The sequence below is a fragment of the Mustela putorius genome, unplaced genomic scaffold (assembly GCF_011764305.1).
Source record: "Mustela putorius furo isolate JIRA1106 unplaced genomic scaffold, ASM1176430v1.1 tig00537350_pilon_pilon_pilon, whole genome shotgun sequence".
Classification (NCBI taxonomy): Eukaryota; Metazoa; Chordata; class Mammalia; order Carnivora; family Mustelidae; genus Mustela; species Mustela putorius.
In genome coordinates this window covers 9,515,067-9,529,434 of record NW_025422471.1, presented here as the reverse complement: position 1 = coordinate 9,529,434, position 14,368 = coordinate 9,515,067, and the positions used below count along the sequence as shown (strand labels likewise).

The 14,368-nt window shown below is 37.9% G+C and overlaps 1 protein-coding gene across 4 annotated transcripts in view; it reads right to left on the bottom strand.

The window, feature by feature from the left end:
* The window catches only part of KIAA0825 (KIAA0825 ortholog), a 410,770-nt gene that overhangs the window by 223,944 nt on the left and 172,458 nt on the right, over positions 1–14,368 (bottom strand). For all 4 annotated transcript variants that reach the window (XM_004769904.3, XM_045074529.1, XM_013044496.2 and 1 more), the window contains 2 exons: positions 4,450–4,629; positions 1,217–1,441 (listed from right to left, as the gene is read on the bottom strand). In XM_004769904.3, coding sequence (XP_004769961.1) covers positions 1,217–1,441; positions 4,450–4,629 — 405 coding nt within the window. The remainder of the gene's footprint in view (positions 1–1,216; positions 1,442–4,449; positions 4,630–14,368) is intronic.

Sequence of the window (14,368 nt, the reverse complement as noted above, 5' to 3'; positions counted from 1 at the left end):
GTTAGAATATTTTACCATTGAGTTTCCTTAAATTAATGAAAAATATTCTTCTTTAAAGATAAATACAAAGGAAAAAGTATTATTTTAAAAATCCTAAAGAAGATTCATTAACATGGTTACATAATATACATTCCAAGGAATCTTAACACAGAAACACATAGGTACAAAGAAACCGTGTAAGAGGAGAGGTCTTAATAAAATAAATGAGGGGCACTTGGGTGGTTCAGTCTATTGAGCATCTGACTCTTGGTTTCAGATCAGGCCATGATCTCAGGGTTCTGAAATCGAGCCCCAGGTCCCGCTCAGCAGGGAGTCTCCTTGAGGATTCTCTCCCTCTGCTCCACCTCCCCACTCTCTAAAATAAATAAATTAAATCTTTTTTTTTTAAGATTTTATTTATTTATTTGACAGAGAGTGAGAGAGCACAGCAGGAGAGGGAGAGGGAGGAGCAGGCTCACCCGTGAGCGGGGAGCCCAACTAGGGACTGGATCCCAGGTCCTAGGATCATCATCTGAGCTGAAGGCAGACGCTTAAGTAACTGAGTCACCCAGTGTCCCAATAAATAAATCTTTAAAAAAAATTAAAGAAAAGAGTAATGTGAACTGATGGTTCTAAAATATACTTAGAGGCATAGGCCCTAATAGGAACAATGCACTAGATTCAGAACTGTAGATATTGGGGGAAAATACTCTGTCAAAACATGTAGTTACTAAATGGGGTATTATTTTTTTACCTAAACGCTACACAAGTAGGTCTGTTAACAAGAGAAAAGAAAGTAGTAATTGGTGGATACAGTGGAAAAAACTTTGAGGAAAAATATTACATTGAACATCAGAGCAATATTCTTGAAAGTATAAATTTTAGATTACTTAGTAGATTTAAGGTTACTCACAATCATTGAATAATCCATGAATATAAATATTACCATAAGATATCACAGAAAATTCTGATTTGGTAAAGATGATAACCATTTGAGTCATTTTCATTTCTAGTTTCCTTGGTCATAAGGCTCACAGTAAAAAAAAAAAAAAAAGAAAGAAAGAAAGAAAGAAAATTTATAGGTCCCAAATATATAGATACGGTGGAAAAGGGACTAATACAGCTTACAAATCTTAAAATTTTTAGAATTTTACTTGAGTTCAAATCCTGGAAAATTGTCCTCACAGATATGTTTAAGAAAGAAAGAAAGAAAAGAAAGAAAGAGAAAGAAAGATACCTTTGCTTGATTCCTTCCTTTTAGCTTCTTGTGGAATATAATTCCATTCCTTGGGAATGCTCTCACGCAAACAATCAGGAACACTGTGCTTGTTGAAGTTGGTCTCATAGTTCCTCCCAGAGCTCATCACAAATATTATCTGCTGTACAATGTCCTTGACAGCATCGGTCAGTGCCAATCTCAAGCATCGGATGACCTCTAGCTCGGACTCCATGCACGTTGAGACTTTAAAATCAGACAGCATATTATAGTTAGCAGAACCTGGCAATATTTTGTGTGTTATTCAACTGGGAATTCAGTTTCTCAGTAATCTAATTCAAAGCTATAGAAAAGGAGAGCTTCTTTTAACCTTGAAATCAAATAATTAATAAGCAGTCCATAAACATTAGGGGAAAAAAGTTTCTTCTTAGTAATAAAGAAAACAGCAATTAAAATAACAGTGAATAACAATATCTGTTTGTGGTTTGGAACTCTAATGGTAGGAATATAAATGGTATGACCTTCTTAGATGACAACTTGGCAACAATATCAACACTTTAACATTTTACTTACCTGCTAACCCACTTAATTCTGTCTCTAGGACTTCACCTAAGAAATTAATTATAATCATGTAAAAGATATAAAAGAAAATTGAAAATAATCTGAATGTCCAATAATTGGTTATTTGTTTAAATACCTACATCTACACAACAAACCCATATATTATTCACTAAAAAAATAAATAAAGGCAGGTTAGGAAAAGCATGACATGCTATTTATTTTAAACACACACACACACACACACACACGCACGAGTTAAAGGATATACTCTACAACGTTAATAATGAGGTTCAGTGACAGATGGGATTTCAGATATTTTCCTCTTCCTTCCCTTTTTTCCGTTTACTTTTGCTTCTTTCATATCCTCCCTCCCTTCTGTCCTTTTGTCAGCCATTCTGCATTCTTTCTGATTATATATATTACCCACCATGACTATATATTACTTGTGTGATAAATGCAATAAAATTTTACTTGTTTTTTAATATGACAGCAAGTCTTGGGATAATTACTTGAATCAATACAGAAAAGTACTTATATGTTTTTTCCCTCAAATTTTGAGGTGATATTTCTTTCTTTTTCTTTTTTCTTCTTCTTCTTCTTCTTTTTTTTTTTTTTAACATTTACTTACTTAAATAATCTCTATACCCAAGTGGTGCTCAAATTCACAACACTGAGGTCAAGAGTTGCATGCTTTTGTGAGTCAGTCAGGTGCCCTGAGGTGATATTTCTCACATGACTCAATCCATTGTTAAAACCACCATCCTGCTGGGATGCCTGGGTGGCTCAGTCTGTTGAGGGACTCTTGATTTCAGCTCAGGTCCTAACCTCAGAGTCCTAGGATCAAGCCCCTGTGGAGCCCCGCACTGGGCTCTGTTCTCCGTGGAGAGTCAGCTCCAGGAGTCTCACAAAATACTCAGTGATGGTCCAGGTTTTGTAGAGAATAAATGGATACTTCACAGAAAAACTTTAATTTTTCTTACTCATAGCTCATCTAACAGAAAGTTTGAAATAATACCTATAAGTATTCACTTATGTGTATATCTTATACATAAGTGTACAAAAGTTGAGTCCCTCATGACTGCTGTAGGGTCTTAGTTCCAAAAAATATTTTAAGATCCAGAGAATATTTAATATTTACAAAGAAACAATTTAAACAAAGATCAAGGACACTTCACAAATTTGAATTTCTGGTCCTTTGAAATACCCCACACAGTTTGGACTGTATTAATAAGTGTCATACCTGTTTTAAGAGACTTGTCTGACCTTGTGGAGAAGGGTTTGCTCAAAGTGTAGATGAAAAGAAGACTAACTAGGAATGAGTAGCATTTTTGCTTTCTGGGGGCAGCACCTAAAGGCCACTGGTATCTTCTAGGTCATTTTTAGTACAGTTTTGTGCTAAGAATCAAAATGGTTCAAGAGCTTAAGAGTTGAAGAATAAATAATGGTTGAAGCATGTGGGTCACCAATTCTTTTTATTCCTAAGAGAGAATTCGGCTCTCAATTTACCTGAATAACTAAAAACAATAGGGGTGGAAGAGCTTTCAAGGTTATTTTTCTTTCATTTCCATAAAGTCTACATCAGAAGTAACTAAGTCTTTCTAACCTGAAAACTGTCCCTCCTTTGGGTAAAGAGGTAGACATAAGAAATACATGGAAACTAGGAGATAAAACTTTAAAAGGAGATAATTATTACACAGCCATTAAGAATTAGATTCAGGTTTTTAAAATCATTACAAAAAGTTATCTATTGCTATTTTTCAGGGATAATGACGAAGAGAAGATGTAACATAATGACTTTAAACTAGCTAAAAAGATACTCAAGTAACGTCTAGAGGATAGTGAAAAAGTCCAGGAAGAACAAAACCATGAATATGAACAAGTTAGATTTTTTATATGGGTCCCAGGAAATAATTTATGGAAATGCAGTTTCCAAAACAGTATATAAAACAGTTTATAGGCCGACAGCCAAATGTAAATGATGTAAATAGTTAATGGACTAACTACTAAGTTTTCATTCTTTGTTTTCCCAAGATATTATGTAGAATTAAAGTCAGGATATTAAGTATAAAATAATGTAAGCACCTTTCCACCTGGCCCAGAAGATGGGGAAACCCAGGAACACTTTCTATTCAGAAACGCAACCTGCTCTGGCTTTATCATCCATTCTAGTTGTAGGCAGAAGAACAATACAAATGGAAAAACATATGGTCCCCAAAGGAACAACAGAACGTACTGGCTTTGTAGAGACAGAGCCACTATGGTCATAATAATAAATGCCTTTCACATTTAAAGAAAATTGACCAGTGGTTTTGCCTATCTGTTGAATAAACACATCTAAGAATCACAAAATATTTTTTCAAAATATTTTATGTTCAATAACAAAACTTAATCTATGGTAGATATTAAATTAAAATTTTGTGAGGACACTTTCTAATAATAATTTAAAAAGAAAATCTGTATTACATAATTCCCCCTCACCCCAATCTTCCCTTCATCTTGTCCCAGGTATACTATATTTTGATAGGACCTAACGGTTAATGATTCTCAAAGAAATGTTTATACTGAAAAACAAATGTAAGAGAAACTTTTACAACAGACTCAGCAAATGTGACATCAATAAAATCTTCAAAACATCTTTAAAGTTTTATTTAATTATCTATAAAACACTTCTGCAAATAGTAAATTTCTCATACCTGGGATATTATATAGAAAGTCCCATAATTGTTCTTCTTCCATGTAGTTCACAAAAACATTTCCAAATGTTTGTGGAGAAAAATTGCAATGGTACAGTACTTTAAAGATGGTTTCTATCAAGCTGGATTCTTGATTCAGACTATTGTCTGTATCACAAGCTTGTTCTTGAAAGATACGTTCTTGGGAAAAAAAAAACTGATTTAGTCAGATAGGTATCAGTGAATGTGAGTAAATTCTTATCACTTGGGGCACCTGAGTGACTCAGTCAGTTAAGTGTCCGACTCTTGATTTTGGCTCAGGTCATGATCTCTGGGTAGTGAGACTGGGCCTCTCATCAGGCTCTGCACTGAGTGTGGAGCCTACTTAAGATTCTCTCTCCCTGGGGCACCTGGGTGGCTCAGTGGGTTAAAGCCTCTGCCTTCGGCTTGGGTCGTGATCCCAGGGTCCCAAGCCCCACATCGTGCTCTCTGCTTGGCAGGGAGCCTGCTTCCCCACCTCCTCTCTCTTTGCTTGCCTCTCTGCCTACTTGTGATCTCTGTCTGTCAAATAAATAAATAAAATCTTTAAAAAAAACAAAAAGATTTTCTCTCCCTCTCCCTGTCTCTCTCTCAAAAATAAATAAATACTTATCACTTACCCAAGCATAAAGCAGTAAAGCTGTATTTGATTAATATTTACATATAAGAGAAATGACACATTCTTTCAATATTGTTGTTGAGATACTTATGCTATCTGTAGGGGGGAAATTTTGAGAAGGGCCACGATGACATCATTTCAAAAGGCAAAGCTAGCTTACCTTTAGGTCAAAATTCTCTTTCTCTTAAAAATTTTTATTCCTTTTGTCATTAAAAATTAATATACATTCATTCTAGAAATTAGAAAACGAACAAAAAAAGACAACTAAGAAAATTAAAATTGTGCCAAAACCCATCAACAAGTGATAGCCTGTGATGCAGTGTTTCATTTATATTAAATACAGATATACATAAATGAATATATGTATATATAACTTGATCACCAAATAGAATTATTCTACACATATTCTTTTGTTTTCCAAAACCTGTGTAAATCCAGTTCAATCTGTATCTCTCTTTTGGATTTGTGTTCTGAACATTATTGTACCCTTTATTCAGAACATACATTTCATGAAAATTCAGTTACAATCTTCCCAGAATTATGCTATAGTTTTACAAATAAATAAAATAGGTTTACCAATGTTTACAAATAAATTTACAAATAAATCTACAATAAATTTATAAATGTTTCTGTTATGGCGATTTACCCATAGATTCTGTCACGGCGATTTACCAATTGGTTCCTTAGTAAAACTATTTAAGGAATTCCCACAAAGACAGAGCCACCTTAATTGCCTTTTCAGCCCTCATCTGGCTCCATTATGACTTCCTCAAAGACAAGTAATCATAAGTCCCTACACGATTGTATTTATAGGTTGGACTGGAAAGGTGAAATAATAATTTCTATTTTGTTTGGACTATTAGCATGATATGCCAATATCATAATATGTAAAAATATTTATTGGATTAAAGATAACATATAACACTGTATGTTAACTATGCTGGAATTAAAGTGGAGCAAATAAATAAACATATCTTGTGTCTTATGTTTTAAGTATCTTGAATAAATAGAATCTACATCATTTTGGAATGAGTACAGTTCTTCTCCATGCTCATTTGAAAGCTTATGACTTTTATATCTCCTGTGGATAATTTTACCTCTGTGATTTGATTTTCAGGATCTAGAGAACCCTCCTCTGAATTTTTGCTAGGCCTATTGGTGAAGTGGCATTCCATCTCCACGGAGTTGCTAAGGTGGTAGAAAGTAGACTGGAAGTTACTGATGGGGATTCTGGGGAGGACCTGACTGAAAATGAATGCAACACAGTAAGAAGTAGAACCAAGAGATAGACTATCCCTGATGATATGATATGACCCTGAAAACCTGGATCCAGCAATGCCTATGTATTTGTGTTAACTGAGCTGATACATTCCCCTAAATTGTTAAACCAGGCTAATTTGTGTTTCTAGCGCTGGCAGTCTAAAGCATAAAAGGTTAAGAGACAAAGAGTCCTCATCTAGGCATTCATATTTCCATCTTTTTTATTCAAAAAGTTTCAGCGGTTCTCTGTCATTCTCTCCCTCAAATTCCTCTGACATACAACTGTCAGCTATCCTTTCTGTCATTCCCCCATGTGTAAACCTTCCCCTGAAATTCCTTAGCCTGACAACAAAGAGTTGGCACAATATTTTTCCCCAATTATATTCCAATCCCCAAATATCTGTTCCACACAGATTGGTTTACTTGCTCTTCCTCATAAATGTTCCCTCCCATCTCCTTTTGTTCATTTATGCTATTTCACTAGTCTAGAATGTTCTCCTCCAACAAAATCCCCATGGTTTAATTAATCAGTTAATGAGTCAGCCGTCATATTATCCTAGATGCTGAGGCCTATGCCTTCCAGGGAGTTACTGACCGTGTAGATGTATATGTTTGTGGAGGGAAGGGGAGGGGGGACTGCAAGGTAAGGAGAAGTAGGGTGACCATACACTCTGGTTTTCTCTGGGCGCTCCTGGTTTATGTCTGTTGTTCTGGCATAATTACTGCTAGCAACTTCTTTTAAGTGTCTGAGTTTAGCTGACAACTTATTCAATCACCTTAAGTCTAAATGGCTTGAGAATAAGGCACTGCAAAAATATAGAAGATGATGCTTTAAATTTTTTCAGAGAACACAGAGGAGAGCCTGTATCGGTTCAGTCTTTAAGGAGTAGAAGTTTATCAGCGTGACAGGTCTGAGGAGCGGGTACTTCCCAGCAACACAGAAGGGTTAGTGGAATGACGAGCAGGCAGGTAGCTGCCGGCAGGGTGACACAGCTGAAGTGTGCCAGGTGTGCAGGAGGTGGGAGACAAAGCTAGTCAATCAACACAGCATGAATAATCTATAGGCTCCGTGAAGTGAACCGTGCAGAGAGGATACAGTTGGAGAAAGGGGGTGGGATATGAGCAATAATTACAATAAAAATAATCATTATTGTTATTACCATATAAATGTGTCAAGATGCTTCAATGAAATATGATTATTTTTAAATTTTTCTCTGTTTTCCTTTGCCCTGAAATAAAGTAGTCTGTTTCTGTTTCTTTGCCACAGAGGGTTTTGCTATTGATAAAGCACAAATAGACATTGAAGTCAGTTGCCTTCCTAGATTTAAAAAAAAAAAAAAAAGAAAGAAAGAAAGAAAGAAAGAAAAAGGAAGGAAAGAAAACTAAACCTTTCAAATCATTATTTGAACTACGTGAAATAGCCATTTTTTTGCAGGCCGAAAAAGTAAAATATTGGCACCACTGTATGATGCCAAAGTAGAATAGTGTGTGTCTTCTGAAAGAGGAGATGCTCTGGGACTGGAAAGCAAAGCCCCTGGGTCGGCAAGTACCAGTGGCCAGGGAGGCTGGTCGGTGTGGGGCCCTGAGGGAAGCCAGCATCCTGACACAGCCTCTCGGTCTCCTTGGAGATCCCAAGCCCCACCTGATGGCTGCAACTCAACGAGGTGCCTGGGTAACTGATGACCAATAAAGCCTCACAGGGACCTCAGCACCACCCTGGGACTGGGGTATGAGCCCTAAGAAGGGCATTAAGTGTTCTGCCAGCCTGGAAGGATGGGACCCAGAATTTTCATAACACTGATTTGCAGACAATAGGGGATTTTGATAGGTCTTTTATATCTGAGTTTAGAAAAAGAGGTTTATACCAGCTCTGAAAGCAAAGCTACTATTCACAAAGTACTTTCTGTATGCCAAACATCACATGAACTGCTTTACAGACCTCGTGTCATCTTCACAGTACTCCACGGAACGAGTGCCGATGATCCCAGTTTTACAGGATCATCGGAACAACACAGTGAAGTTGAAACAAATGAAGTGACTTGCCCCCAAGATCACAAAGGGAGTAAGGATTTGCCTGTGCTGTTTACATTAAAATAGAATCTCCAACATCTCAAAGTCTGCTTTGCCTTTTTTTTTTTTTTTAACAGGAACCTCTGAATGAGGAGTACTTGGTCCAAACCAGACATTCGGCCTGTGGTAATTTGCTGTCTTCATGCAACATCCTTCAACTTCTGAGAACATTCTACAATTCCACACACACTATCTTAGTCCATATCATTACTATTAGACTTTCTCTGAATGTGCAACTTGTCTAGAGCCATCTTCCCAGGACCTGGAGCTAAGGTTTTCATCCCAACAAAGGAAACAAAAAAAGCAGAAGGGAGAAAGAGAAAGAAATCTGTTGAGTATTTTTTGTTGGGTTTTGGTCCATCTCAAAATTGGATTTTTGGGGGATGACATTTACCTCCTTATCACAATATTCAAAGGTTTTTTCCCCCCCAATTTCATCCTCCTCATAATACTGTATCTTTTCTAGTTACCCTCTCCTGAAACCCTCTTCTCTCTTGACTTCCTCATGGCTATGCTCTCCTGGTCTCATGGTGCCTCATCTTTTCTATAGCTCTTTCTCTTTGATCCTCTTGAACCAGGTTGGCAAGCTTTTTCTATAAAGGACCAGATGGTAAATATCTGAGGTTTTGTAAGCCATTTGGTCTCTGTCTCAGCTGCTCAACTCTGCTGTCATAACATACAACCAGTCATAGATACTATGCGAATGCAGGGTCAAGGCTGTAAATAAAACTATTTATAGAAACAGTAGTAAGGGAGAAGTGGCATCAGCCCGTGGAGGCTCCCCCAGAACCTTGGCCTTAGCCTTCATTGAACCTTCCTGCTTCACACCTAGCTCAGCTATTCTGCTATCTTTTGATTTCGAATACCACTTTTGTGAAGTTTGTAAATTTATCACCTCTAGATCTAACCTGTCCCTTTCATGCTTCTTGCGGTAGTCTCTATTTCTAACTAACACCCTACCATTGTCTTTTCATCTCCAGGTTCCTTGCCTTAGAAATTTGTACTCCTGGGTGCCTGGGTGGCTCAGTGGGTTAAGGCCTCTGCCTTCAGCTCAGGTCATGATCTCAGGATCCTGGATCAAGCCCCGTGTCCGGCTCTCTGCTCAGCAGGGAGCCTGCTTCCTCCTCTCTCTCTGCCTGCCTCTCTGCTACTTGTGATCTCTCTGTCAAATAAATGGATAAAATCTCTTAAAAAAAAAAAAAGAAAAAGAAATTTGTACTCCTTCTCTGAGTTGTAAGATATTATAAATTAAATATGTCTCTCCCCTTAACTCCATTTCCATAATGAAATCAAATGTTGATTTTTTTAGTGAATCAAATGTTGATTTTTTTTTACAGTTCTATTTATTTAAGTAATCTTTACACCCTACATGGGCCTCAAACTCATAACCCTGAGATCAAGAGTTGTATGCTGTTCTAACTGAGTTGGCCCCCTGGTGCCTCTCAAATGTTGATATATATATATATTTTTTTCCAACTGCATGCCTTCCCTTTTCCCAATACTATTAATTACAGTTTAGGGTTTTTTTGTTCGTTTGTGTTTGTTTTTACCTTTTAGTTTAATCAAAACAATCCCCAGAATATGCATTAAATCTAACTCTACTGGCTACCTTTTAAAGTCCTCCATAGGGGTGCCTGGGTGGCTCAGTTGGTTAAAGTCCTCCATAAACCATGCCTCACAAATCCAGACTTACCATTTTCTATTACCTCCAATATTCTAATGCAATTTCTAAGTCGAACTTCACCCACTGTCTAAGAAGGTCTGAATGAAGAGTGAGCCTCAGCGGACTTTAGATGTTTCTAAGGTCTGTGCCCTGGAAACCAGGTGAAGACCAGTACCTTTGTGAGGCGCTCATGCACAAACCTTGGTTTTCCTTAGACTGTGAATTTCTCATACTACAGGAATTTTCCTCTGTGTTCTCTTTTATTCTTCTATCTCCCATTCCTTTCAAGAAGACTCAGCTAGAGTTCTATGATTTTTGCCTTCTTTTTAAGGTAGTCCCTTCCCTTGTCCTCCACATGTAGATCTAGCCCTTTCCGTTTCCCTTTCCCCCTGCCTTCTGGACCAGACTCTTGCTTATTTGATGTAAAATCCTCCAGGTGTGTTTTTATAGAATCTTCAGTCATGAAAGACATAAAAATCAATGAGTTGTAGATCTACATAAAGTATCCATTGTTAGGACAAATGTTGGCCATTTAGCCTCATCTCCCTCAATCAATAATTTTACTCAAGAGGTATTTTCCCATCAGGTCTACAACTAACCAAGGCCTGTACTCCGTATTGTTTTCCCCTTTAATAGGAGTCACACTCCTGTCTTTCTCCACACCTCAAGGTAAGGAAGGAGTGGGGTCTCTTCTCAGTGGTGAGCTTGGGGCCCACCGGACCTCCGGTCTGTTGCACTCCCTGGTCTGTTCTCCTCTCTGTTGGTCTATTAGGGCTGGTTCTGCTATTGCAAGGGAATCCCAGGGCTTTCAGCTCTGTTGGTGGTAGGGGGCAGCTAGAGCAGTTGGAGGGACAGAAGGATCAACTTAACTCTGGAGATCAGTGTAGGCAAGCCATATTTAAAGCCATATTTTCTGACCCAGGTTTTACCAATAATAAAGCTGCTATTTTGAATTCCATCTGCCTCTCCTTTATCTATCAAATGTCTTATACATTCTATAAACAAATATAAGATTTGAAAACAGATTGCCTTTTCAGTAACACTGAAGGGCCCTTTTCACAGCAGACATGATGGAGAACCGAACTCATTAGGGCTTCAAGGGAAGGGTGGTATCAGGCAAGCAGCTCCACCACAAACCCACCAGGAGACTATGTTTATTGTTACCAGAGATTTACACATACGTGGTATACTTAGCACTTGCTTTCCAAGACGGCTTAATTTTTACTTTCTACAAAAATGCTGTTAATGACAAGCTCCTGCTGAGTCACTAAAATGGATTTGGCAGCAATGTTGTTGCAGAGAGTGCCATGAGCTGAGGGTTGTTGAATTAACCAGGCTCTAACGAGCATCCCTAACCAAAGGGAGGAGGCTCAAAGACTCACTTTAGACACAGGTATTAGAGAGAAAGTACAGGAAGAGAAAATGGAGCATATAAAACCTAAAACACCAGGCAGGTAAGTTAATACCCGAGATGCACTCCACAGGGGTGGATTATCATATGAAAATTGCTTTAAAGAAGCAGTAAATTTGAATGTCACAGCCTAATTCACTACGAAAATTAACAAAAATGAAAATTGAAACCTGACCTGAATATTAGCTTGAAGTCTGTTGTATAAAAGGTAACAATAGATACAAAGACCTTCCATTTATTTAGAAGTTTTTGATTAAACACGGCTTGATTATTACTTTTCCCCCTTCAAACTGTTCTTCCTTTGGCAAAACTCAAAATCTTAAAGAAAAAGTCTTGTGAAATGGGTCTTAAACTACAAAGACCAGAAAAAAAAAATTATTATTTTACAGAGATCTTCTTTCCCAAGTTTTTCCTGGGACTTATCTTCCTGCTTTATGTTCTAAAATGCTCTAAGCAATTTAAAGCTTGTCTGACTTATTCTGTGCTATTTTCCTCAGTACCCAAGGAAACTAAACATCAGATTTCTACCTCTTTTGATTATCCACAGTCCCAAATTCAGGGCTACGATTGCAGAGAGATGGGAGAAACGTCTTCGTTGAATATTCACCACGGCATTGCCTCTAGGTTCAGTGTTTTGCATACATTCACCTATTTATTTAAATCCTCACAAAAACTCTACAAATTGGATATTATCTCCATTTTTTTAAAAGATTTTATTTATTTATTTGACAGAGAGAGATCACAGTAGACAGAGAGGCAGGCAGAGAGAGAGGGAAGCAGGCTCCCCGCCAAGCAGAGAGCCCGATGCGGGACTCGATCCCAGGACCCTGAGATCATGACATGAGCTGAAGGCAGTGGCCTAACCCAATGAGCCACCCAGGTGCCCCTCCATTTTTTTTAAACATGTGAAGAAACTAAATCTTAAAGAGACTGACATGTAATAATAAAATAGGAAAGTACTCTCTAAGTCATCAAAAGAATAGCTACATTCACTAGAGATTTAAAATTAGACAATGGACTCCAACTCCTTGAAAACTGATAATCTTTACATGAGAAGCACAGGCAGTTTTGTGTGTTTTATTTATTTATTATTTATTTATTTATCAAATAGAGAGAGAGGGAGAGAGCACAAGCAGAAGGAGAGGCAGGCAGAGGGAGAATCAGGCTCCCCACTGAGCAAGGAGCCCAATGTGAGACTGGATCCCAGGACCCTGAGATCATGACCTAAGTCAGTCAGACGTTTAATCGACTGAGCCATCTGGCATCCCCCACATAATTTTTAAACACACAAAATTGGGACACGTATGTGGCTTAGTTGGTTAAACTCCTGCCTTCAACTCAGGTCATGATCCCAGGGTCCTGGGATGGAGGCCCACATCAGGCTCCTTGCACAGCAGGGAGCCTGCTTCTCCCTCTGCCTTCCACACCCCAACCCCACACTTGTGCTCTAACAAATAAATAAATTTAAAAAATTATTTTGCAATATCTACAAATTTGTAAGTGTAGATAGGCAAACCTCTGCAAAAGAGTTTTATCTTTATCTATCTTCTAGAGTTCTTCTCTATGCTTTTCACAAGGTAAGACTTTCTCCAAAGTGCATTTCATGGGATGTTAATGGTTAGCAGTGCGTACGTTCTGGAAGTGCTAGCTTCAATATTAAACACTTTGGTTTTCTGCAGGATTTCTCAGAGCCTTTAATTATTCATGAGCCCTGTGCCTCACCAAGAAGGGATTTTAGTATATAGTGTTTTTTTTTTTAAGCATTTTTTACCATAAAATCCTTTTTAGTATTACATCTAGCAGGACTACTATTCTATAAAACTGAATCTAGAAATCCTGGCACTAATGTTTACAAATACACTCTTAAATTAACTTCAAGCCCTTTAGGTTTGCAAATGAAAGTGAGCAGTACCAATGGAAAAAGGAAGCAAGGTAGAAGTACAAAGGGTTACGCTGCGTAAGGAGATTGCCAATTTGAAAAGAAATCCTGTCACCAAAATTGAATTTAATTTTAACTCAACTGAATCATTTTGGAGCAGAGAAGGATTCTTACCAGTTGGACATTGGCAAGGATAACAAAGCACAGCCAAAACAGGTCTTCAAAAACTGATTCTTGGGGTGCCTGGGTGGCTCAGTGGGTTAACGCCTCTGCCTTCGGCTCAGGTCATGATCCCAGGGTCCTGGGATCGAGCCCCGCATCGGGCTCTCTGTTCAGCAGGGAGCCTGCTTCCCTTCCTTTCTCTCTGCCAGCCTCTCTGCCTACTTGTGATCTCTGTCTGTCAAATAAATAAATAAATAAAAATATTTTTATAAAACAAAAACAACAACAACAACAAAACTGATTCTTAACCCACAGATACATACCAAGTTCTAACTGATTAAGAAACACAATGAAATTATATGGCTGGCAGGCCCCTTACAGAGAATTCAGTAAATATTTGGTCAACAAATGAGTAAACATTTGTTGAGTGAATGAATAAAAAGTCCTCTAGTATCTGTGACAACTGTGACCTCCCTCTTTTTGAATACTCTCAGTGGTAGGATTCCCACTACCAACCAGGCAGCCCGTCCCTCTGCTGGGCAGCTCAAGTTACCAAGCTGGCATTTTTAAGAAACATATAGAACACTGTTATCAGAAAGGACTAGAGAAATCGACTCTATCTCTTTAGTAGATAAAGAAAAGAAGCAGAGAGTTGTAAATAATTTTCTCAAGTACAATTAGGGATGAAAATTCAAGTTTTCTGACTGACAGAGTGACAACCAAAATCCATATCCTTTTAACTTACTTGGACAGCCTACTTTTTTTTCTTCTCACATGAATATTTAAAACATATGAGGCTAGCTCTCTTGCCTCCTCTAGGCTTTTCTTCTCCAAGTT